Below are 27535 nucleotides of genomic sequence, written 5' to 3'. Positions count from 1 at the left end.
GTACATACGTATCTCTCTGAGATGATAAACCAAAATACAGCCTGATCAAATTTTCACGTTCAGTTTGAAGAATGCCGCCTGATCAAATTTTCACGTTCAGTTTGAAGAATGCCAAGTTTTATGGAACCATCTCCTCGTTGCAGTTTGTTAGCACATCTAGACAGACATGACAGTGTGGTAGGACGGGTATGCACATTCGTTCTACATCCTGGATTGTGATAAGACGTCTATAATTTTCATTTCTGACAGACATAAAAGACTATCTTTTCTGTAATATTTGTTTTTATTTCATCTGAACACCACATAAAAAACTTGCTAAACATGCAGAACTTACTTTTTACATTTGCAACATCTTCACTCGACATCTACCAAATATAGAAATATTTCAAAATATATTATATATATAAGAAGAGTAACAAATTTTCTTTTAAGCCAACTATATTTCACATTACTCAGAAAACGCAACTGAAATATTTCTTTTTACCTAATCCAGCAATAACTGGTTTTGTTTATGACTTACTTCTGGAGCAATTGGCTTTGCTTAACTATACCAAATGACTTATCAGTCCTGCAAGGTAAGGTGTTAGAATTGTACCTGCTGTCCCTATTGTACGTTTTAAAAGGCGACTAAATTTAGGATCTTATCTTTCCTCTTTTTCCTTATTTTCCTACTAACTTATTCTTCCCCACGTCTGCCTTGACACCGCTTTACTTCTGGCCTTGAGTTGAGCGTTCGCTCCATTCCAAGGCTTTGGCTTACGCCACCTTGTTCACATACACTATGGACTATAAAAGTGGTAGTATATACTCCTCCTTAACGTAAAGGAAGAAGGACGACTGGTTTGTCCGTTGTTAGTATGTGACCGGTGCGCTCTCCGGTATAACGGACGATGTTGTTTTTTGGTTTTAACAGCTATGTTTCATTTAAGATCGGCATTGCTTGTATGTATTGTGTTTGTGTGAATGTTTATATTTTGGGAAGCTGTGGTATGTTTGTGTTGTCTCTTTGCATCAGTCTCCATTTACAATAATATCCTACTGAAGCATTGGTTACGTTAACACCCCATGTATGCGGTGTGTTGCGTGTATGAAGTGCGAGTTGCGTGTTCTGGGACACTGCGGTATATTCGTAATGTCTTCTTGTAGGGTGGAACTCTTGTCATTGGTATAGTGCTCGCTGAAGACACCGAGCAACACACCCGACCCGGTCACATTATACTAATAACGAGTGAACTAGTCGCCCCACTTTCTTAATGCTGAGCAGAGCAAAAACTACCACTTTTATAGACTATGGTGAGTCTAGGCAAGAGGACAGATTCCAGAACCTTCCTTACAGGGGCGACCGCGGAACAAAAGGCAAAACAGTGATGTGGTGTCAATGGAGACGTTAGGAAGAAGAAAGTGTGGAAGACAGAAAAACTAAGATCCTAAATTTAGTCGCCTTTAACGGTCATGCAATAGGCGCAGAAGACAGTTTCTAACACCCTAGCTGAAGCATACCGCTAAAGATATGAGTTTATCAGATTAACGTCCTATTAACAACCAGGGTCATTTCAGGACGGCCTCCTATGTGCAATGTGTTGTGTGTGAGATGTTTTTGTGTGTTTTGGGAGACTGCAGTATATTCGTGTTGTATCTTATTGCAATAGAGGAACTCATTCATACCCTTGTTGTAGTGCTTTCCAACTGAAGCATGCCGCCTAAGAACCAAATAAACACACCCCACTACCACTATGCCGAGTGCTAAGCAGGAGTAGAAACTCTCGGCCAGGAAACAGGACCCGGGACTTCAAGTGAAGGCCAAAAGTGGGATGGTATCAAGGGATATGATAAGAAGAAGAAAGCCAGTAAGATAAAAAAGGGATAAAAATAACAGTCGCGTTTTACGCAAAACAAAAGGGGCACCAGGTGCATTTCCAACGCTCTATCTGCTAAGCTTGCTGAAGTGCAAAATTGGTTTGGTTTAATATATTATCGTCCTATTAACAGCCAGGGTCATGTAAGGACGGCCTCCCGTGTATGTGGTGTCTGGCGTGTGTGAAATACGAGGTGCGTGTTCTAGGAGACTGCAGTATATTGATGTTATGTCTTATTGTGTAGTGGAACTGTTGTTCTTTTCATAGTGCTGTATCACTGAAGCATGCAGCCGAAGACACTAAGCAACATAACACATCCGGTCATATTATAATGATAACTGGCGAACCAGTCGTCCCACTCTCTTAATATTGAGCTAAAAACTATGGTGTGTCTCGGCCAGGTTGTAGAACTCGGATCCTTCTTCACAAGGACGAGTGCTCAACCCTATGCCAAAATTGAGGTGGTGTCAATGGAGACGTTGAGAAGAAGAACTTAAGCTAGCAAGCTAAGAAAAGATCTTAAATTCATCGCCTTTTACGATCCTGAAATAAAGGCAGCAGGTGAAATTGATGATTAAGTCTGATATCACTGTAAAATGATCAAGAGTTCCATTATTGCAAGAAGAAACACACAATATACCGCAGCCTCCCAAGACATACACATACAAAACACTAAATAAAGAGGAGATCGTTAAAGAACAGTGGCTGTTTAGAGGACGTCAAACCAATCAACCAACCTAGTGAGTTGTACTATTCGATCGCTACATACACACAATACTAGGGGTTTAAAGTTTTAATCTATTTGGAAAGAAATCATTCAGGAAGAATTGTAGCCATTTAGTCTACGTGTCTGAAAGGTTAATGCCCATCTTTAGTGCTGGCGAATAAATAGAGAGATATCTTTAACGTGTGTCTTGAAGATTGATGTCTTACTAAATCAACCTGTGATTTAAACATTTAAATAGATTATTTCTTTACGACTATTGTTCATTATCCGGCACCAACACATAAAATCAACCAAACAGGAATTCGTATCGAATTGAGGTTGCGTCTCTCAGAAACAACATGACCGATATGCAATGTATTCTGGATCCGATACATACCGCAATCGGATCTCCTTGTCATTTTCCTCGTTCAAAGGCGTGGTACTGTTGTTTTGATTGGGACAGACTGCTGACAGAAAATAACGCTTCATTGTCAATCGGCAACAATCGTCGTTTTTCGTGAATATGTCGGTTCAACAGTTATAGATAATGAACATGTTGCATGTTGATAATCCCGTGACTTGTTTTCCAATGCGATTAAGTCTGTTGCCGTCGGGATTTGATTTAATTAAAGGATTTGACAGTCATGACACATACTGACAATTTAATTACTCCAATCTTTTCGAATAAAAATTATATTAATGACGCTGGGATCCACTTTAACGGTGTAACGGATTTTTTCCGACTTTAAAACTCAATTATAAGCTAGGCTCTCATCTGCTTGATATTTTTATCGAGACGTCGACATTGTTAGGCCTTGAATCGTGATAGTTATTATGAGGTACACATTGGAATCTGAAGCTTTACGAAACTATGTCTGCGTTATAATGTGTCTAAACCGTTAATACATCACATGACGACGAAATGGCGTATCCTTGGAAACATGTCGGTTATCACAGATGATAAACCAAAATATAGCTTAATCAAGTTTTCACACTTTCAGTGCGAAGAATGGCAAGCTTTATGAAACTATCTCCCCTTTACATTATCATGGCACATGTCGTGCGCAATGAATGTGATCGGCGGCCAAGCACACGTTTTCTTCTAGGTTATGAAAGTAACACGTAAAGCAATCCTACCTATTGCACAAAATTATTAGATCAAAAACACGTGTTACGTAGACATAAATTGGGTTATCAATATAATTTCTTTTAGATCAGTAATCAGTAATGGAGTTTGAATACAGTAAACCAAATTAGACTCTCACAGCAAGCATTGATACATGTGTGCATTTGTCTGTTATCTGTATGATTTCATGAACTGTCGCAAGTGAATGCTTACTTGATCAAATATGGTGTTCGTATCAGCGGGTATCAGCACTTAATGTTTCGAATTATGGAAAAGTATATGGGATTTTAGGTCATAAATACTACCATCTGAATGTCCGTATATTTACCACGTCATAAGTTGTTGGAGTTGGAAGAAATGTTAACCTTAGATAAGTCATAATTTGTATACGATTATGATTATACATACCCATTTTATAAGTACTTACTAATTTGAAAAGGAACACTATAACGTGTTTTTGAAGGTAACTGAAATAAGTTTGGCAAAATTCCAGAGATCAATTTTCATTTCAGACAATTGCCATGATTGTGCTTGATTTGTTTTAGAAGGAAACATTCACACAAGAAACTTTTAGTTAGGCTAATTTTTGCCAATTAAACAAAGAACGTCGTATGAAACATCGTTCAATGTGCTTCACAACCGATTCTACTTATACTTTTCTGTTCCTGGTATAACACCCGACATAGATCGATTTGACATATATCACAAACGATCTGTCGTAATTGGTGTGTATTGCTCGATATACCCTTACACGTCGATTAAACACATGACATTACTATAATGACTTGCGTTTTAGCACTTCATATAACCCCTGAAGAATATACTCATATGGATTGCTGTGTTGCGCATGTGTGGCATATATAGACCGTTCGATATCGATCGATCGGTCCGTCAGCATCACGGAGTATCCTTATAATGACGAGAGTACCGAACGGACACACGAGTACACGGCATCGAGTCTAGTGTGCCCGTCAACAATTGGTCTCGGACAATAATGACTGGGACGTAGGGTGTCTTTGTTTGGCAGTTAACGGCGTACTTCGCTTGTTGTTAATGATGTTCCTTACGTGAACACCGGATACCTAACGTACATGTGTACCCGTTACAGATGACTTGCTCGAGCATTGTTAGCACGGATACAGATATAAATAGAATTTTAAATGTTCATGTCGGATTAAACATTAAACTAATCGCTCATGAAGCTGCTGTGAACTTAACTCTGATGTGACTAGTGCGTTAATTTAAGTGTACCGGTGCATGATGCTATTTTAATGACAGTTGAGGCTGTGAGATTTTTATTTTCCATTTACCTGAAAAACACCTGGCCATGTGACAAAGTGGGTATGGACATCAATATCAGCTAGCTGAGGATAAAGCGTGTTCGTGATACTGTACAGCTGCACGGATATTTCCAAATACTTTAATTACCTGGATCTTACCTGAGCTGCGCTGGGAAAACAACAGGTAAATATTTATACTAGTATTTTAAACAAATATATATATATATCGATATATGTTGGTTTTATAGCCTGACCAGGCGATTTCTCTCCCGGTATATTATACTGTTATGAAGAAGATAAAAACGGAGATACATCACCATGTACACAGTACACACCTGGCCAATTAACCTATATATAGAAAAATGGTAATTGCGCTACATGTCCATTACATCGTGGTATACAGATGTAACGTGAAAATGTCCAATAAATGTCTAATCTGCTGGTTATACATCCTATTGATGATAATTGTGAATGTCCTACACATGTAAGTATACCAGTAGTTAGATAACGTTAGCAATGGTGTCATAGTGTCTGATACATAATCACATCTACATATTTATATAACATGCATGTGTATTCACGTGCGTACAAGATTTATGTTCTACTGCACGTGCATATATGTATAGTACACGTGTGTAGATGTGTATAGCATACATGAAGTATAAACCATATGTGTGAAGTTAGGTTTGAAATCGATTTTGCAGTAAACCCTGGTCCTTTAAAGCACGTCAGGTTTTGATGAAGGTGTTGATTTGAGTACCCGAAGGAAAATCACCGACCTACAGGTACGGTGAGTACCTTGCAACTTTTGCCCATAGGTTTCGAACGGGCAGCCCTGGGTTGGATGGCTAACGACAGACTATATGAACACCTACACCACCAAGCCATGTGCAATATACAGAACACGACTTTATACCACCTGACATGTAAATGACTGCATACATCGATATCTTGTGATGACCATTTACATACAATTATGCTGAAATGTATACACGTTTACTTCCCAAGTCCTGCCTGGAAGTGAATATTAAAACGGGATTTTAAAATCTGTCTACTTATGTACCAGCACGTACAATCCGATCTGTCCCTACAGCAACACGGCATCAGGATAATGATAAGCGAGTCGTCACTTGTCCTCGACTACACATCATATATATAATAATATACGTATAGTAAAGGTATGAACAGCGGTATACATCACTAAGGTGATAACACTAAGTTTGAGAAATCTCAATCGTCGAATAAAATATGATTTAATGGAGAAGATATCATTATCATTTCTGAAACCACAACGAATTAAAATGTCATTATTTATTTATTTTTGAATTGAATTATATCTATACTTTATTAGCTCTGCAAGAACATAGGAATTGTTGTGTTAAGATAAAAGGAGAGAAAATGTTAGGGACATATAGGTATTAGGCAGCTAAATTTTAGTTGATAGCTTTTGGTGGCTTATGAGAACAAACATTTCCCGTAATAGAATGACAAGATGGTGGAAAGGTGAAGGAATAGGGATAACGCGCTTACCCATGACTCTTCCTCGGGTACGAAACATTCAATTGGGACAAATTGCTGTAATTGGCAAATCGTGTTGTAGGTCCGTAAGATGAATTATAAATGTTACTGATGGCAGTCAAAGAGAGTGACCACACACAAACAAACTTAACAATCTAACCCACAACAAACAAAACTACCACTGTGTAATGATTAAAACCAATTACCCGTGCTCCAACGACTTATTGTATGGCTCTGATTGTACTATTTGATGGTATCGGCAATCCAGAATTATCATCAAGGCCTGTATTTGTTGATACTTCAGGTTTGTAAATCAGAAATAACATCTACACAAAGTATATTTAGAATTTATCCAACAATAAATATAAACAAGTCATTGTGTTTATATACAATCCATACATTGCTGCGTTTGCTTTGAAGGGAGATTTTTCTTTGTGATTTAAAGTCTTTTAAACTTGATTGTGGCTGATTTCAGTCACGTGCCGTTATTGGTTGACCTTTGACCTCCATGCGGCTGATCGATTTGCCGTTGATTACATTTACTTATAACACATTGATGTTACCTACGAGAGGGACTTTTGTTAGGCCTTCATATCTCACCCTACTGTGTTTGTGGAAACTTGAATTAATAATTGATCTACTTTACCACAATGGCGGCCGGACCACGTGTTTGACAGAATAAGACAGATGTTATCATAGTTAGTATTAGGTTATAAGTAAGGTTACCTTGGTCTTCGGCACGAGCCCACGTGGAAAATAGGTACAAATAAACCTTCATAAATACGAAATGAAGCCTACGTTCTCTGGGTCTCAACAGTGGTGTCAGTAAATGGAGATTTGCTTTGTATTTTGTGCCGAAAGAGCAAGATTCGTTGCGGCGTATATTCATGCACCATGACGTATCGTGTATGTTCAACAGCTGTTTTAACAACTGCATTGAAACTAATTAATGCTATGAAATGCAAATTATCGATAGCACAGCAACAGTGTGTTTAAAATTCTAAAATTCAATGTTTGATTTTTCGTTTTAGGACTAAACAATAGGAAAAGGGTATCATCTGGTAGCGGTGTTTGAAACGAAATCATATCGTCACATTTTCTTACGATGCTCTAAAATGGACAACTACAGCCAATGAGCTTAAAGAGGGGCGAGAATTAAATATCAGAATCCGGGCCTTTCAGGAAGTGAAGTCCATCTGATCTTGAATTATACAGGAACCTTACACGGCGGTATGAATATGTGTTCAGGTTTCTTCAGATATGTAGTGATACATAAAATCTATTTGGTAGCTGTATGGAGGTCTATTTGATCGTCTTTACCGGAAGTTCGGAGTGATGTTTTATTCATAGGGAGTATTAATCAAGGCTACCATTACTGTACTTCCGCACACGACAAAAAGATGGTGGGTTCGTTTGCAAGTTACAGTAGTGTTAGAGAAGGGTAAATGTCACAGGGGAAGCGGCGTTTGTGGCGAGTATGTCACAACGATGTCCGAATTTGTGACCAACGTTCTGTGGCTAGTTTTATCCCCCCTGGCTTGCATCACTGGTGTTATAACTGCCATCGTCATTTGTCATTACACGCCTTTTTACCACGGATCTGATATTCTATTTCTCTCATACGTCATCACAATGTCCGTAAATGGTCTTCTGTTGCCCGCTATCCCTGCCATTGTGGAGGTTACAGGAAACACATGGCCGGATATTCTGTGTCAGTTCTATGTTTGGGCGTTTATCTGCTTCAGGGTGCTTCAAGCGTTTACCATTCTTTCTTTATCCGTCTTATGGTCGGCAATTATGAAATATTCGACTAAAGGAAAAAGGATTCGATTCACTACCATCGTCAAGGGAACTGTTCCTACAATTTGGACCATTTCGGCTGTGCTTGGGCTTCTACCGATTATAGGGGCCGTCCCACAGACGTTTCATTCGGAAGGGAAGTGTTATTTCCTCAGCAGTGACCTTGGCCAGGGGCTGGGCGTTGTGATGGGAGTGCTTGTGTTCAGTTGTATTGTGTTTTCTATAATTTGTGTGTGTGACGCGACAGTTCTGTTGAAGTACGTCAGACGTGTTGCCTTGGTGAAATACGGAGCAGGACGATTTCACCTCCCCCAGAAAAGGTCCAGCGTCCCTGGGGCTGGGACGTACACGATACACGAACGCTATCACCAGCTGACGTTCGCTTGGGATGTGTGTCGCTTGGTCCTCGTCTGGATTCTCTGCAGCGGATTGGTCAGCCATATACCATATTCTGTAAGTACATCTTATTATCCTCCGCGAAACGCGTTTACGGGGGATATTGCTTTGGGCTCCGTCCGTCAGTCCGTCCGATATTCTTTTCCGGGCTATAACTCAAAAACCGTTCGACGCAGTTCCTTGAAACTCTCTGTGTACATCAGACAAGTGTACTAGTTCGGACTTTTGCTATTGCGGACCTTCCATTAAAAAAATCCGTTACCATAGAAACTTAGTCAAAAATACCAAATTACTGTTTCCTTTTGATTACGGGCTATAACTCTAAAACGGTTCATCGCAGCTCCACGAAACTTTATATATGTATCAGGTTACTGTTTTTTTTTTCGTTTTGTTACCTGCTGGTTTTTTCAGCTTTACAATACTCACATAAATTTAAAGTTATACTTGAATAATTGTTACTTTGACCTTAATGTATTTGGGGTTTTATACCAACTGCCAGGCACGTGTGATAATGTCACCCTTTGGGGTTCCTTGGTATCATTCTGTACCCAATGCCATTGTCCGAAATATCTATCCTTAACAGCGAACTAAAACTTCATTAGTCCCACCTCAGGCCAGATTGATGTTTAAATTCAGAATATCCAAGTATTTGTGAGGATAAAAGTAAAATCAGGTTTAAAATGACAACAATTGTCATCTTACTTATTGGTTTGGTCTTAAACTATCATTACATGTCCTCTATTTACTAGATATGCAACAGAATTGCAGACAGCCATCATAATGCGTGTTAATGCAATATGAATTTTTTGCCTGCAAATCGTTGACCCCTAATCAAGATGGTTTACAGGTGATATTTGCATTCTTTACTTATACCGAAGGTCTTTCCTGATCAAATGTTAAAGTTACAAGAAAACATTTATTTTCAATAATCCTGTCCATCAGAAAGAATTGCCATTTTGATAGTGATATGTTGACATTTCTATTGCGGTAGAAGTCACGATTTAAGATTCATTCAGCAACAAATCACTTCATCTTGTTCAGTTTATTATACTTTAGATAAAAGCTGATTGATCATAATTTTGACGTCATTTTTCCGAGGATGCAGGTAAAGAGCATGCCGGTTGTTGAAAGAAATTTAATCTAAAAAACATGATATTTTGCATGGTATGAACATCGGATAAAAATCGCTGATGCTCGATATTCCTTTTACAGGATTGTATGTGATTTTGATTCAGCTAACCACCACAAAGCGTATGTGATTTTGATTCCGCTAACCACCACAAAGCGTGCATAATGTCATTTATAAAGAGACTTTCACGAATTGTTTTAGATATTTTACAACATGGATGAGGTATTCCCATGTATGTTATTGAGGAAGATGACTACCAGCTGATATCGTAGTAAAACGTGTCTAACTGATCTCACTTCTTTCTGTTAATATGAAGAAATGAAAATGAGCTATTGTTCAGAAGTCCTAATACAACATATGTAGACACATTGTAAAGCTGGAGTTATTAATTCTATTTTTTCTTATCCATGTTTAGTGTACATAATTAATTCCATATTTAGTCGGATGAACTAAAAAACATCACGTTTTTCTATTGATATTCCTATAAATCACCAACAGATTTATTTATGTACACGGGTGAATACGTTTAATGATCATGTAGATTTGCCGACTCAAATTACAGAAGCTAAACATATTCTTTCTGTTATACTTTTAATAAAAAATGACTCTAATAATGCGTGGTAATTTGATCATGTGTATAAACAAGTACCTCGATTCAATATCACTTCCTGTTTGTTCGATTACATTAACTGAAAACTTTGGTATACTTTACCGTTCATTTAATAAGTAGCGAGTGATTGATTTTTAATTTTCTTTTTAAATACTTGTTTGAATTTTTTCCAATTTTGATGTCGTTAAAATCTGTTACGACCAATGAATTTGAAATGAACTAAATCACAGGTAATTTAGTATGGCGAATGATATATATTAGTTGTTGTATATGGTTGTAGTGGTAATCGTGTAATCTTTTATCCTCAGAAGTGGACCATAACATTAACCAAGAAAGAACCTAAGCTAAGCCATATAGACTGTAGATTGTATAGTCACAGACAGACGCTTGCAATGACATAATTCCCAAAGAAGGCTACTGTATGTAACCTTAGGTACATTCTGATTGACCAGAATACATAAAGTAATATGATGTCAGTCTTTGGAAACATCATAACACTATTACATGAGTATGTCATTATATTAAAAACTCGTAATGATACAAAATAACATCAAGAATGTCAACCTGTACATTATCTCTTCTCTACGTCAAGGTGTTTTGCAAGTGAATGAACAATTTCCATTCTTCTTAGATTGTATTTTGGCCATAACAAAGTGCTAAAGATGGTTGAAAAGCACTCTTGGAAATAATGGTGTAATATAACGACTCAAATTTCTCACACTTACTGACGCCACTTCCTGTTATTGACCAACATGGCGCCGGTTCAACCATTTCGTGTGGACCTATATATAACTTTTCGATTTAGATAATTGGCATCATTCATTGATGACAATAACAATAGGCCTGTCGCGACTGACAAAATGGCCGGAAATCGTGATCAAGTGTCGGCCATCATTCAATCCACTTACCATGGTTCTTAATGTATATTCTTGCTAACACTGTACTTCGAGACGTGCCGAAATTGATCTATATGGTCAATATAGTACTATCGAACAATTTAAACAAATGAAGACTTCGGATGTGTGGCTGAAACTTACCATGTCTATTTTAACTCTTCTATTGATGGTCTCAAACCGTCGTGGCAAAGTGGCCTGGCAGGTAGGACGTAAGAATTTTACCTGCTGCCCCTATTGCATGATGGTAAAAAGCGACTAAATTTAGGATATTTTCCTTTTCTTCCTTACGTCTCGCTTGACACCGCCTCACTTTAGGTCTTTTGTTGAGCGCTCGCCCCTGTGCGGAAGACTCTGGGTTCTGTCGCCTGGCCGAAACACACTTAGGTCTATAAAAGTGGTAGTTTTTGCTTCTGCTTAGCGTTCAGCATACAGGGAGCGGGACGGCTGGTTAGCCTGTTGTCAGTATAATGTGACCGGGAAGCGTCTGTTACTTGGTGTCTTCGGCAGCATGCATCAGTGATATAGCAATTAAAAAAGGGCAGGAGTTCTAATATACAAGAAGACACAACACGAATACACTACAGTCTCCCATAACACACCACACCAGCACTTCATACACGCAATATACCACGTACATGGGAGGCTGACATGACCCTGGCTGTTAATAGAACGTTAATTAATCATACAAACAAACAAAATCGTCACAAAGCCTGTTCTAGTTATACTTTCTATTTCAAGATATTTGAATTAATGACTTTGGGCCTCTTTGTACTTCAGTGAATATTTCAAAGCCCTCTAAAATACATAACAATGTGTTTGAATTTTACGAAGAAAACAAACCTATATCAGATCAGAATTAAATCAACTTGATAAATGTTTTGCCCAGCTGGCTTGCCAATGTGACGGGCTGGGGGAGAATTTGTGCAGTGTCTTTCGTGGCATGCTTCAGTGGGACAACACTATATAAAGTTTATATCACCATTAGAAGGAGGCACAACACGAATATACCGCAGCCTCCCAATACTTACAGACATTCACACACAACACGAATATACCGCAGCCTCCCAATACTTACAGACATCCACACACAACACGAATATACCGCAGCCTCCCAATACTTACAGACATCCACACAACACAATGGGCACAAGGGACGTCGTCCGTAAATGACTCTTTTTAGGGTGTGGATCCGTATAAACAAAACAAAAGCCCTACAGAAGTATGATCATTCGAAAGCATTTATGATATTCATCTTATGCAAATGGTCGAATTATACAGAAGTATCTCGATTGGCAACTGGCAAGTCTCTATCAGAAGGTGTAGCAAAAAATGTCTATAAATGCATTTAAGAATGTTGGATCCCACGGAAAATATCGATGAATCATGAAAATCTTTCAATTAAGCCATAATTTCTCTATCTCGATGGTTAAGAAATTTGTTATACGTTTCAATTTGTCCAATTTTAAAAGTACCATGCTAGAAGGATTATCGTTGAAGTTGCAATCTAATGATTAATCTGAGATAACAGGACAAAATTTGTCAATCTTTCTGATATAAAGACACATATTTATGGAATTTATAGAGATTAATTACACACCTCATCCTGTTAAAACTGACAGGTTCTCCTAATTAAATTTCCGACATTCCAGAGATAATACCCCTTTATCATGCTATCTACGAGTTTAACTCATTTTTCATTTTAATGCCTTATGTTCCAATGCATACGGGATAAACTGAATGAAGCCCGCGTGTGTTTTAATATTTATGTTCATGTGGTAGAACAGAGAAGCTTAGTTCGTATTAGGAATATTTATGTCCTTTTGTCAACGATCTCCACACAAACACGTTTTTATTAATTCTTTTATTCCGCTAAATCCTTCTCATATAAATTTACTGATTAGAGCAGCACACATTTGTACTGATATTTGTATTAAACCTAATGTTACTGAATGGATATTTGATACCAGCATTGCTTTAGTACAACAATGTGAATACAACATTTACTTCGTGCTTCACACAGCAGTTGGCCTAATCCTTGTAGGCGACTTCTGGAATAGAGAAGACTCAATACCGGTCAAATAAAATGCTTGACATATGTTTGTGAGTCTCGTATCTCAGAAAGGCGTGTCTTACTTTATAGGATAAAATCACTTGTGTTGTGGTTTCTTTTCGTCAAATCCGAGAATAAAGAGCACATGTCCAACAAAGTCTTCATAATAATAGGAGCCTTGAAGGCTTATAACTGATGAAGTGTTTTTGAAACCTCTGAATTAGTCTTGCTGTCAAAGATCATTTGAAAGACTTCCGATTTCTTTCTTTTTCAAGTGTTTCACTTGAGAGCTTGGTTTTTTTGGGGTTTTTGAGGGGATTGCGCACTTTGAAACATAAAACATAAAGAAGCCTTCTCTCGAAACTTCTTAGTATTGTTCCTTCATTGCATTTCCTAATGCAACCGTAGATATATATAATACAGCAAATTGTTTATTATGTTTTTAATAGTTTGATAATGGTATTATCTTTAGTATGCATTCTTGATTGTTAAAGGGGATGGCAGACATCTTAAGAACATATAACTGTTAAAATGACATTATTGTTTAGAAGGATGCTGTATTCCCAGGTATTGGTGGAAAAAATCTTAAGATGTAGTTTTCTTGTAAATACACTAATATGAAAAAAAAGGAAATAGTTTTCGTTTTTGAACTTTAAGAACATATAACTGTTAAAAATGATATTATTGTTTAGAAGGATGCTGTATTCCCAGGTATTGGTGGCAAAAATCTTAAGATGTAGTTTTCTTGTAAATACACTAATATGAAAAAAAAGAAATAGTTTTCGTTTTCGAATTAGCTGGTATTGCATCTACATTGAAAGTTGATGGAAACCATTGTAAATCGGTGTATGCCTCGTGTGACGGAGAGAAAAAAAACAACCCAACATACACATGATCTTTCTCAATATGTTATATATATATATATGATTGAATTTGAAGTTATCGATGAATCATTCATATTGTCCATATAACTTAATGGATTTAATAATTTAAAAAAAATATGACGATATTTTCAAAATATGAATTTAATCACTGAACTAAGAACTTTCATTTTAGAATTTAACAAGAAATTCACTGAATTGATTTTGTGTGAGCTTTGTATAGATAAATATTACGCATCATCTTTTAACTGTAATTAGATTGGATGAAAATCGTTTATAATAAGTGTTATTTGCATGTTCGGATGCTATTTCGGTTCCGTCAACTGCACATGCCAGTTATCGATAGAAAATAACCTCCGAAACTCAAGATAGATAAAACAAACAGAATTGCATCTTAGCATGGATGTACGCTGTATACACATGCTCTTGGCATTACTGAAGGTATATACTGCTCTTCTTACAATTACTTTTTCTCGGAATAAAATAAACGACATGGCGTCTAACACTATTTCCGATGTCCCAAAGGTGCACCAATGGGACAAATCGCAAAAATGCGATAAAATGCAAATGTTCGCTTTTAATGCTACTTCCGGACTTAACTATATCGTCGTATAGGATAGCTAGTGGTGGTGTAGTAACTAATTGGAACAGCCTTCATGTGTTTTCTCACTGGCTCTTATGTAATCATTGAACGCACAGACCATCACAAACAAAGTCTTTTAACATTTCGGGGTATTTGAATAGATACTTTATTATATAGAAGAGATAGTTGGTGTGTTTGATGTTTTATTGTTTGTTAAACCTGTTGGACAGTATTGGGAGAGTTGACATCCACAAGCTAGTCCTTGACTGACGTGGGGACTACTAGTATTTTTTGTTCTGATGAGAGAAAATGAACATGGTACTATTGGATGTTAGCTGCCAAGGATTTTCCTGCAGTTCGATTATACTTAGTGGTAGCGTTAGTGAAGGTATATTCGTGTTCAAAACCATTCTGTCTGTAACCGCTTGTGTTTGGTGACCCTTAATAGTACACAAAATGAACGTCGCCCTTATCTATTTAAATTTGGATAGATATATAACATTAGTAAGTACATACGCTGTAATTGTTTATTTACCATTGTATAACAGTTTATTTTTAAGCACCTAAGTTCGCAATGACGCCATTAATCCAGATATCCGGTCCTCATTTCGTTTCGTGACATTGAACGTGGACGGAGGTTTCCGGTCGAGTTTGGCTGCACTGTCATTGAATCTACATTGAAAACTCTGAACAATTCCGTTCATTACCTCCCAAATTCGAAGCCAAACACTCGAGTATTTAAATCATTTTGTTCGTAGGAAACGAAAAAAGTTTTTGTGATACGAGAAATATGAGATCAGAAAAGATTCTGAAGTATTGATAATTGCCAAGTCTACAGCAAAGATCGAAAGGTGCATTCAACCGAAACCGTTAATCTGAAAATCGGAGAGTATAGATTGTTAAGATAAAAAGAAATAATGATAATTTCGTGATTGTGAATTTAAATTTTTATTTCTCGCCACACTCTCCACCATTGTTCTTTCTCAGATAAACAGCATTTCACATGTTGCATGTTCAAACATATTTTCTTATTACGAATTGCTGTTAGTTCGTGCGTCAAGGTATCAAGTGGAAAAAATCACGTTTAATCGAATTTCATCTCACGGAAATTTAATATCTGTTTATTCTTATATTGACAAGGAAACTGGTGCATGTTCCCTATAAAATCACATACCATCGCGTGGCAAGATAGATGAGATCAGAATGATTGACTTCCATAAAACTCCTATGCTCCGTAAACAGGCTGTAAAACGTTATGTGCAGACTGGCGTATATTTCTCTCCGGCCTATACCCAGTAGTTAACTACATACATCAGCTAGGTACTGTGACAGGGTAATTCTAGTCATCAAATGGAAGCCGTCGGTCTTTTACAGCAAGAAACGGTGACACACGGTGCTCTATTAAAGTGACATGTGCTTGCCTTTCTTTTATTCGCAATATTATTGCCCCTCTAGACAAAGTTGACGACCTGGAATATGAACTTCTGTATTAACAATAACCTGTCATGCATGCAATACTAAGTTTATAAGTAAAATGTCACTCAATATACATACAGGGTGTCATTTCCAGAATGTATTGCAGACTTCTAGCATTTTTTTGTCATGGAAATGGATTTTCAGATTCCATCAGAAGACAGCGAAAATACTTTGATTTTTTTTTCCTTTGGATTTCCTTGTATGTATGTATTTGGATTTCGAAATGAAACTATTTAATTTTTTTGCCCGTGGTGTTAGCTTTCGTCGATATACGTATGAAATCGGGTCCGTCGTGCTGTTTGCGTTGTGTGATTTATAGGATCATTGGTACAGTTGTGTGCAGTATAGAATTCCTCATAGTATAATTTGGTCTAATGTGGAAACTAAGCTTATGTCGCTTGGTTTTTAAAAGTAGTAAATAGTTTGTCTGGCTGTTAAGGTTTAATGACCTGTCAGGTACATCTACATATGTAGGTTATCGACCAAATGTGCCTTCTGTTAAGGGCCGACTCAATAGCTAATACAGGAACTGAGTGGTGTTTCATTGGCACTTTTCATATTGATATGGCATCATTTCTGACCCCTAATATAACTATATCGACTTTTCTGACTCATTGCATGCTTACATTGAACTGGCCTCTTTTTGTGAATTATTCCCCCTCCTCCTCATTATCATCATCATCATCATGATCTTGTCTTCTTCAATGTTACACATTATCAACTATGTTTGTTTGATTCAATTAACGTCCTATGAACAGCCATGTTGCATAGTGCGTGTTTTGAGAGACTGCGGAGTGTTCGTTTTGTCTTTCTTGTATAGTGGAGCTGTTGCCCTTTTTATAGTGCTATATCACTGAGCATACCGCCGAAGACCTCAAGCAATACATCCCTCTTTGTCGCATTATACTGACAACGGGCGAACTAGTCGTCCCACTCCCTTAATGCTGAGCGCTAAGCGGGAGCAGAAACTACCACTTTTATAGACTTTGGTATGTCTCGGCCAAGGGACGGAACCCAGAGCCTACCTCATAGGAGCGAGCGCTCAACAGAAGGCCAAAAATAAAGTGTTGTCACAGGAGAGAAAATATATCCCAAATTTAGTCGCCTTTTTACGATCATTACGTTATGTCCAGTAGGTACAATTATAACTTCCTACCTGAGCTACTCATGATCACATTTTATAATGTTTGGGTGTTTTTCGTGTAGAATTTAAATACGGTAGCTCTATCCTATTTCTGAAATCGAAATTAGAAGGAGATATTTTTTTTTTACATTTTCTCCTTATTGGATTCACGCTTACTTTCGTTCCTAAACCGACAACCAACGCACTATTAAGGAGTTAGCCTGGATTGGGTCAGTAGAACATATTTTACGCTTACTATTGATTTTCATTTAAGCCTTATAATTAGGAAACGTGGTCCCGGTACTTGGCTACCCCCAGTGTTGTAACATGATGTCCAATGTCGTCCTTATTTGGTGACGAGAGAGATGGTATACGCGTGACTATCACTGCTAGTATGCTCTCATACTCCCATGAATCAACAAAAACCTGATGGTATTATTCACAGATGGAATTTTGTGCCTGTTCGTGCTACAGTTTAGCCAATCCTTTGAACAGACATCTGCTCTCCTATGTCCTCAGGTTATTTCTGTTTTACGTATGCAGTTTTATATAATTGATATCTTGATTGCCAAAGTTTGATGTTTAAGGGAAATATCTTACAGTCTTGGCTTTGGCAGGTCTAGAAGGTTTACAGGTTCTGAACCATAGTCTAGGCGGATTTAAAAGATATCGGTGTTGTAAGGAGACGAATTACAAACGTATTATTTGCACCATTATATTTATCATCATTTTGATATACAATCTTATTAGTCTATAACGACCACCAAAGGTACAAATAAATATTTGTTTTATAGCGAAGAGGTCTTTATTTACCGGTTAAACTGTGTTGATATGGTCAAATTAGGACCCCGAAAGCCGATATTTTACTGAACTTTTGGTTTTTAACAAAGATGGTCGCTATTGCAGGTTCAAATGACCTTAGCCTTTGATTTGGACGTTAAGCTTCATCAACCAACCAACCATATACCGAAGTGGCCGCTTCCGCAGGTTATGTTGTATGTAAATTTTAGGATTCAGTTTCCGTTTGCGTTGCTACCTTGTCATAGACGCATGATCAGTAGCATGTTTTAGTTTTATCTGTCAAAGGTATTACTAGTATCTGTTATATGTTTGTGATCAATAAAGACGGTTAAGATGGCCAATGTTTAATATTTTACCTTAAACAACACTAAAGTATTGGTAACATGGGGAATGTGTAATGCTATACACGGTCATGTAATTATATCAGCTATGAACAATTTTGTTGCAGTTTGTTCGAGAGAATGATAATCGCATGTGACATATTTTTGGCATGATTTGCTGAAAATGGTCACCCTTTTCTATTTGAGTTTGATATGACTAATTTTTACACGTGGAATGTTTCACTTTTTTCTGTCCATGCGTTATAAACATGCTTAGCCTTATATTGATATTTTGTCTAGAACAAGGATCATCATACAATAATAATTTACGTGTACATTGTATTGATTGTATCAATCAATGTGCATTTTTATGCAGCAGAACATCTCGTGTTCTCGACTGAAAAATAACAGAGATCTTGTGTGATCACATGCCAACCGCGGACCTCTTCGATATAAGTCACAATAAATAAATTGACAGGCAAACAGATAGACGATCTCTCTGCACTGTCAGAAATCATTTGTTTACAGTTTCACAGATCACCAAGAACAAACATGTCCTCTACGAAATAGTAACCGTTTTCCCTGCCAAAATATAGCTTATTCATTAGCTTCATGAACCATCGCCAGCGAGTGATGTATCTGAGCAATTTGTTGAATTCTCTTCCCATTACAGTATTATTAACCCAGCTTTCATTCAAATGTCGCCTTCACACCCAACTGGCGTAAAACCTGTGCGAATTCGTTTTGTCAATAAACACAACCATACAGTTATGAGTTAAAATAATACATTATTTTAAATTATGGTGTGCAAGGTAACCAGCTAAAACAGTAAAAAGCTAAAAATCTACGGAAAATGTCTATAAAAATGGAGGAACATATCCGATCGATTGTTGGCAAATGTTCTATGCCTACATGACGCATCCCGTTTTGAGATATCTGTAATCTTGCACAGGTGAAAGTAAGTTAGATATTGGTACCTTACCACAATTCTTTCATATTTCATTGTACATAATTTTTTTTATGTTTTAAGTTCAATTCATATTTTTTCCACCTATTCATCATTGTTGAAGAGTGTCTGAAGCAACTGTAATAGGTGACGACTTTAAAAGCGACTGGAAACCAATACCATAAGTCGGCTCTTCGCTGTATTAGACATCAAACCTTGAAAGATTGGGAGACATATTTGTGAAATTATGCTACGGTAATGACAATTCAAGCGGAGAGATACATACACAGCTGTTGCGTCCTACTTTGTAAACATCGGATTAACACGTTAAATAGGCAGTAAATATGCTATATACTAAACATATTGACTGGTTCGTCTTTAAGGTACGGTGTTGAAAAATGACGTCATTACCAGCACGTTGTATCGACACATATTATTATCTATCACTGATGAATCCACAGACCTTGAACTCATTCCATTGTTTGATTCAGTCTGCTGTTAAAAAGTAGAAAATCAGTTGATTGTAAAACGATGATAACAAGTAATAATGACTTTGAAATACCGAGTCAAGCCGTAAAGCATTGAATATTGCAGTTATAATAATTCAATTCCAATATATTTTACGAGTTACGGCCTGGTAAAAAGTAAGCATATCTGCTAATATACTATATAATCGTGTAGAAGATTGTGTGTACTGTTAAAATCGTAATCGAATGATGTGGCAATTAACGCACAAACACACAATTAGATGTTCTCTATAAGGAATTTTCTATGGTGTGGTGCTATCCTTTGTACAGTTGAAATTCTAATCATAACACGGAGAAACATGACGAACTGTAAAGCCAGACTTAAAAAGCTTACTAATTACTAATCAGATCGCTCCTGCCATCAGGGACCTATTCGTACTAATGGGTACGAACTATGTAGAAAACATACAGAGACTATTCTAAAGATTAATTCTATCGTGTTGTCTATAAACGTAAAACAGTGTAATTTGAGTTCTGGATTTATTAGGTGCTGGGCACCATTATCTACTGACGTCGGCAATATCGGTGGACATGAAACTGTTCAGTATTATTTCCATGGTATCGTCGTCTGTAGCTCATAACATATATCTATAGCTATCGTGTAACACTACAGTGGTTAGCGTGTAACACTACAGTGTTAGCGTGTAACACTACAGTGGTTAGCGTGTAAACTACAGTGTTAGCGTGTAACACTACAGTGGTTAGCGTGTAACACTACAGTGTTAGCGTGTAACACTACAGTGGTTAAAGTGTAACACTACAGTGTTAGCGTGTAACACTACAGTGTTTAGCGTGTAACACTACAGTTTTAGCGTGTAACACTACAGTGTTAACGTGTAACACTACAGTGGTTAGCGTGTAACACTACAGTGGTTAGCGTGTAACACTACAGTGTTAGCGTGTAACACTACAGTGGTTAGCGTGTAACACTACAGTGTTAGCGTGTAACACTACAGTGGTTAGCGTGTAACACTACAGTGTTAGCGTGTAACACTACAGTGGTTAGAGTGTAACACTACAGTGTTAGAGTGTAACACTACAGTTTTAGCGTGTAACACTACAGTGTTAACGTGTAACACTACAGTGGTTAGCGTGTAACATTACAGTGGTTAAAGTGTAACACTACAGTGTTAGCGTGTAACATTACAGTGGTTAAAGTGTAACACTACAGTGGTTAGCGTGTAACACTACACTTGCTACTGGTTAGCGAGCAAACCTATAGAAGAATGAGTAATACTTCATGATGTGATATGTGTGTTAGTATAATTTTTTGTAAATGTTGGTGTGTAACACTACAAACATAAGAGAGTGTTACTTGGTTTGTTTTAGTTTAATGGTCGATCGACAGTCAGGATCATTTGGCCAAATTGCAACAGTTAACATACCCTTTGCACTCATCCCGCTTATTATTTGGTTTTAGAAGCAATTATAAGCAATAAGCCACAATCTTTCCATATAAACATTTCCTTTTTGTCAGGAATATTACTTGACAGTTACATTTCGGTTGTAATACCGATTAATTTTAAATAAAGCTTGATTTTCTTGAGTGAACGTTCATACAAATCTAGAATAGATGATCCTTTGTCTATCTCTGTATGTGGCCCTCCGTGGATTTCTTTTCCATTAAATCGCATTGGTGGCAAAATAATGTAAACAACATTTATCCATGTGATACATCATTTTATATGTGTGACACTGCTATATAATCATCGTCCAATTTTGTTGAAATGCTGCATTAAGGATTTAATTTAGCGAAAATTATCACGAAAATGTAGAAAAGAACACCAAGACAAAACAAAGATGAAATCAAAGTTAAAGAAATGCTAAAATAGAAAGACAGTACATGTGCACCCAAGGGTATGTAATCCTCTTTGTGTCTAATGCTTTTGTTCTACACAGCTCTACCTACTGTCTGGAAACAGACGCCCACTGAGACGGTGTACTCCTGTACTCTTGTGAAATATGAAGAGCTGGTAGAGCTGTGTGAATGGGTTAGATGAAAAACTCTAAGGAAATCTAATGGGGTTTGGTAAAACTGTTCCATCGTGGCAGCAGCTTAGGAGAAACACGTCCTAGTTACAATCTGGATATCTTTAGTCTTCTATTGTTAGCGTTGCTATAGGTTTTTGATGATTTCTGTAACGCTACAAATTCAGAGAACTTTTAATTCAGTAATAGAAACGCTTTCACTATAGGGACCAGCCGGCCTGGTATATCTTTTATAGGTTATTATTGAGCGATTGGTCCCTTAAATCTACTGAGATAGAATGTGGAGACCCGGCATACAAACTGTCACTCTCCCGATTAATTACATTTGGAGATTTCTTATGAAAAGGTTATTGGATAACTGGTGTAATTCCTATGTGGTATGAATTGGTTATTTACTATGGAGACGGATGCTGGAAAGGTACAGAGAAGATAATCCACGAGTTACTTTTATTTTCGAGTCTTCCTGGAAGGCGGGAACAGTACACCATAACGTGTCATTTATGTGGAATGGTTGATATTCATTACTGATTCCATTGCGTTTCATTTTCTATTGTTTTCTTGAGTTCTGTTTACGTCCATTCTCTATCACGATTTGGGTTATATAGTGACGCTCGAGGATTTGCTGGTAAAGAAAGCCCTGGGCCCACAGGAAAAAACCTTCAACCGATCAGGACTAATGGATGAGAAATAGAAATAGTTGCCACCAGAAACCGCATGGAAACTAAGGGCGTCCCCTATATAAGAAAAAAACATCATACACCCCATATACTCTTTTCTATGATTGTGTAAGTACTTAAACAAAAACCGACATGCTTTTGAAATTAATTTGGTTCTATTTCATAACAAAATAGTAATAAATAAAAGCTAATACTACTGATTGCAAACATTGTTATGAAATATTCATGATTTTTCGCTTTTTGGCGGAAGTAATAAATTGCATGATGACAGATCTCTCGTGTGCAATTTCATACCTATAGTACTGGAAGGTAATCAGAAATTTTTATTTCCCTCCAAAAAACGGTATTGCGTTTTTTAAATTGACAACGGTTTGTTAAATTGGTTACACAAATAAAAACCTGATACTTGCATTTAATGATAAAATCGATATTTCATTTATGAAAATGGCGCAGCAGCATATTTTTTATGGATCTGTATCATGTTCTCGGCGCCCAAGCGACTCCCCGGTGGTGCCGAGCTCCACTGAATAACAATGATAGTTTCTGTGACAAATCTGTGTAATCAGAAAAACCAATATTTACCCAAACAAAAATACTAAACACATCGTTAACGCTGACATGTGTGTAAACCTGTCCTGTCTATCAGTCGAATATTCATATTTCTGCTTCAGAACACCTAGAACAGCTCTCGTCTTGCTTTTCCTCATGATTCTTTGTTTTTGTCAACAAAGAAGCCACTGTTGCTATACGTTATGCATTATTCAGTTACATATGTTTTAAAATGGACTGCCACAGCATATGCAACTTTGATCTTCAGTACTAGTTTTAGTACATCGGAACCTTCTTGTCTCTGACGAAATGATACACCGGTAATGTTGACCAATACAGACCAAACATGTTGATTGTGGCTAACCAGGTCTAGCTCACTAATTGACAACATCCTACAATTATTTCACCCTTCCGGATCTTACTGATGATGCTATGTACCACTGAAATCATAAAGGAGATAGTCTGCACTTTCACACTATCAATACCTATAGGAATATACTACACCATACAATTATTTTGATCTTGTAGATCCTGTCGGTGAATACCCTTGTACCAAGACGGCGAGTTCTTAACTTCAAGTAGACTGATCCATACCAATTACATTTCGGCAATTTCAGAGTTATTCAAAATAAAGAGATATTTAAGGCTACGAAAACTTAAACAGTCCATGACAACTTGACTGTATTGAAAAGACACAAGAGACAAAAGAAGTAAAATATCGTAGCCAAAATCGATCCTGCTTAATAACTTTGTGATGGAGTACTTTATATTTGGGAGGTATGACTGCTTAATATTCTTACTACAAAACAATCCAGCTGACCCATGAAATGGTTTTTTTTTCGTGTTCAAATGTTACGTATTCATTGTCAATATGATTACTTAAGACTGTAATTCAATGTCATTTTCACTTGCTGAGAGAAATTTTGAATATGTTTACGTGTGTTTTTATCTGCCAATATTCACGCTAACTACGGACTATGAACATTTTTCATAAGCATTTCTTCATATTTATCTTGATTATCGAAAAACAATAGATAAGATATGAATGTGAATATTTACTGTAGATATGTTTTTATAATATTAAAATACAAAACACAGAGAAAATTCTTTTAAAAAAATATTAGAGAATCCAATATTGTTGCTCCATATCCTAACATACGCTTTGTGTAACACACGTTTTCCCATTCCATATTCATGCTACCTGTTGCTACTGTTGTCGTGCCTAAGCGTTCTCTCATATAAGCTTTCCCATTCTCCGTCAGTTTGACATTGATCTATGCTCCAACTTCCCTGTGATGTAAACCTGCCAGCTCTTCAATTATTGCCCCATATTATTTTTGTTACTTAATTGGCCTCTGCGGTTAAAGTAATCATTTTACTCCGTTCCTGAAAAGCCTCTAGCCGTCACCGTCTCCGGGAAGTCGTTTAGTTACTGTCAAATTTTACAAAATTTCCATGAATTCGTCGAATAGAATCACAGCAGCAGCATGAACACTGAAGAAACAAGCATTGTTAGCTGTCGTCTGCTAGAGAAGCTTATTTTTGAATGGATGTCCTTCATATTCAGACGGTATCATTTTGAATGAATTAAACTATTATGTCATATCGCTATTCGATTAGCATCAGCAAATTGTAAAACACATATAATGCTGCTGCTGAAAGTCAGGGGCATACCCTTCTTATGTTCATGGACACTTTTTGAAAGACTTTCTTTTCCAAACCACATTTTCATGTGCTTTGCATCATTGGAAAATGTGTCTCCATCAATTGCTACCATGATTGATTTCTTTTGATACAGTAATACAACATCGAATTGTTTTTAGTTAACTAATCAAAGGCGCTTAGATCTTTGTTGAAGCCTAAAGCTACACAAGAATATAATAAAAAAAATGATACGCATTTAACTTGATGAGTTGATATTACATATACTTATATCATTGTTCGGATGACAATGGCATGCATTTTACACGAATATTTTGTCAGTCAATAAGCGGCATTTACGTTACAGAGCGATTAAATGTCCTCGACAAGTCCGCGACAAGTCCATGACTTTCGTCAAATTGACAGTACCAAAGCAATCACAGCAATTTAAGTAAATTTCAGTTACAAGATAAAATTATGATGCACGCATTTTGTTGAAATATTCTCTTAAGATACTTGAAAGTGTCATCGAAATTTATTAAAATTAATAACAAAAATCTAAACATAAGTACCGACCTTGTCTTGCATATTCATTTGTTTATGAAATATTAATAACCCTGCTTAACAGGTTAATGTAAGGATTTATCAACCTACAAAAATATCGCACAGAGCAGTTTCTTTCTGTTAACGTCTAAAACATTAATAACTTTGATACTGAAAAGACAGTATTCAAAATATTGACCAGGGCTCTTACCCTCGGTCAGTATTGCATTCCACCAGGTTAGCATAACGCCCTATTAATAATACGGAAAACCAATCCCTGGTATCTATCATATATATTTATATACTTTATTGAGTTAATTGCGTTTTAACATCCAAATATCATACTATACATATATGAAGCGAAGCAGATGTTGCAATCTGTCCTTGATCAACTATCTACGTCCCTATTGTGTGTTTTCTTGCAGACCAATTATTGGGTCACAGACTGATGCATCAACCCACAAAACAAACAGTCTAGTGTATGCTCCTATAAGTGTTTGATAACGATTTAAACGGTAAATTGTGTTTTGTTATCTTTTTCAAAAAAGACTATGGTTCATAACATATGCAATATAAATCAGCCTTTGGCCAATTCCATTATAATAAAAGAAGGTTTAACCTAGTTATCTAAAAACAAAACTATATGAGGCTATGGTGATATGGTTTCGCGAATGTCAAAGAACAGTGAAGAGGACATATATTCGTATATATACGAAAACATGTTAGACATTTTAGGACAATAATCATACCCTAATGAAATTAAAAAAATAGTGACATCACTGCCTGAATAACATGGTAAATATTATTAATTAGAAATCTTTGTTTGCTACATAATAATTTTTTCTATGTTTAATTACTGCTAGCATTCACTCCAAAAAGAGTAAGATATTTCACATGGAAAATTTTAGTAGCAAAACTCTTCTTTGTCGCTTGGATGACTTTTTTTATTTATTGTCATTATTAGTTGATATGTCTTCAAAACAATTGTAGTAAATCAAAAATCATCAAAATATAAAAATGTCGACCATATATTCTTTGTTTATCATGGCCATTTTCTAATAATGCATCTTTTAAACAAAATGTATTTTCTGTGCCAAAAATACTAGTTCTCGGCAATTGAATAAAGAAAACTTTATTTACACTTAGATGGAGGTTATAGTCTAGACGACTCATTTCAATGAAATGCACTTTTATGAATATAAGTTGACGTTAAAGTGCGGTATGTCGGTGGAAAGTGATACGAAGCATTATTTGTCATAAACACTATTATATTAAATACACTAAACGTATCCGTCCGTGTTGCCAGTAACATAGCCAATAAAAACACTAGTCATTTTACATTTTGGAAACTCCACATACACAAATATAGCCAATGAATAATTCTGGTTACCTATTGGAAACAACCAGCAGTCACATATAGTCGGTAAATGATACCAGTTTTTGTACCTCTTTTGGAAACGTCACATAGACAAATATAACCGATGAATTATTCATTCTCGCCAATTATTACCTATTGGATATACATACAAGACAAATATAGTCAATAAATAAGTCTAGCTATTTTACCTCTTGAAAACTCTTCGCAGACAAATATAGTCGATGAATAATTTAATGGCAGATCAAGAAAATGGTTTACAGACCGCAAAATCTCCCGAAATACTGGATCTATTATTTACGTGTTTTAGTCAAACTGTATATATATAATGTATATAACTGCTCTGAATTTGACTTGGGAGCATAGCTCGTTTAGGATATATCTGCATTTAGTATGTTAATCATAACCGTAGTGCAATGGCTTTGGTAGACGCAGTACCAATAAAACATTCCCCATAAACAAATATTTATGTGTCAATGATTTTTGAGATATCGACATCTTCTCGGTTTAATCCTAGTTGCGACTCTGCATTATTGATGTCTGTGGGTGGATTAAAGCAGAAACAATGGAGGATGTGATAGTTCGGACAACAATGGCATGAATTTTACACGAATATTATACGATGAAGAAAAATAAGAAGGGTCGAGTTACATTGCGATTTGATATCAACGATTAGAATTGTGTGACAATCGTCAAATGGACATTTTCAATTTTCAAATGTACCAGTGTTAAACATT

General features: G+C 36.6%; 1 protein-coding gene across 2 annotated transcripts in view; it reads left to right on the top strand.

Moving 5' to 3' along the window:
* Positions 1-4489: 4489 nt before the first annotated feature.
* LOC138321080 (uncharacterized) overlaps positions 4490-27535 on the top strand; it is a 42760-nt gene continuing 19714 nt past the window's right edge. Inside the window, exons 1-3 of one of the 2 annotated variants that reach the window (XM_069264502.1) lie at positions 4490-5152; positions 5673-5758; positions 7518-8739. In XM_069264502.1, coding sequence (XP_069120603.1) covers positions 7975-8739 — 765 coding nt within the window. In that variant the 5' untranslated portion in view covers positions 4490-5152; positions 5673-5758; positions 7518-7974. The remainder of the gene's footprint in view (positions 5153-5672; positions 5759-7517; positions 8740-27535) is intronic. The other variant, XM_069264493.1, reaches the window with a different exon arrangement.

The sequence above is a fragment of the Argopecten irradians genome, chromosome 1 (genome assembly GCF_041381155.1).
Source record: "Argopecten irradians isolate NY chromosome 1, Ai_NY, whole genome shotgun sequence".
Classification (NCBI taxonomy): domain Eukaryota; kingdom Metazoa; phylum Mollusca; class Bivalvia; order Pectinida; family Pectinidae; genus Argopecten; species Argopecten irradians.
Note: the sequence above shows the minus strand (reverse complement) of the source record. Positions and strands in the feature narration are given on the sequence as shown.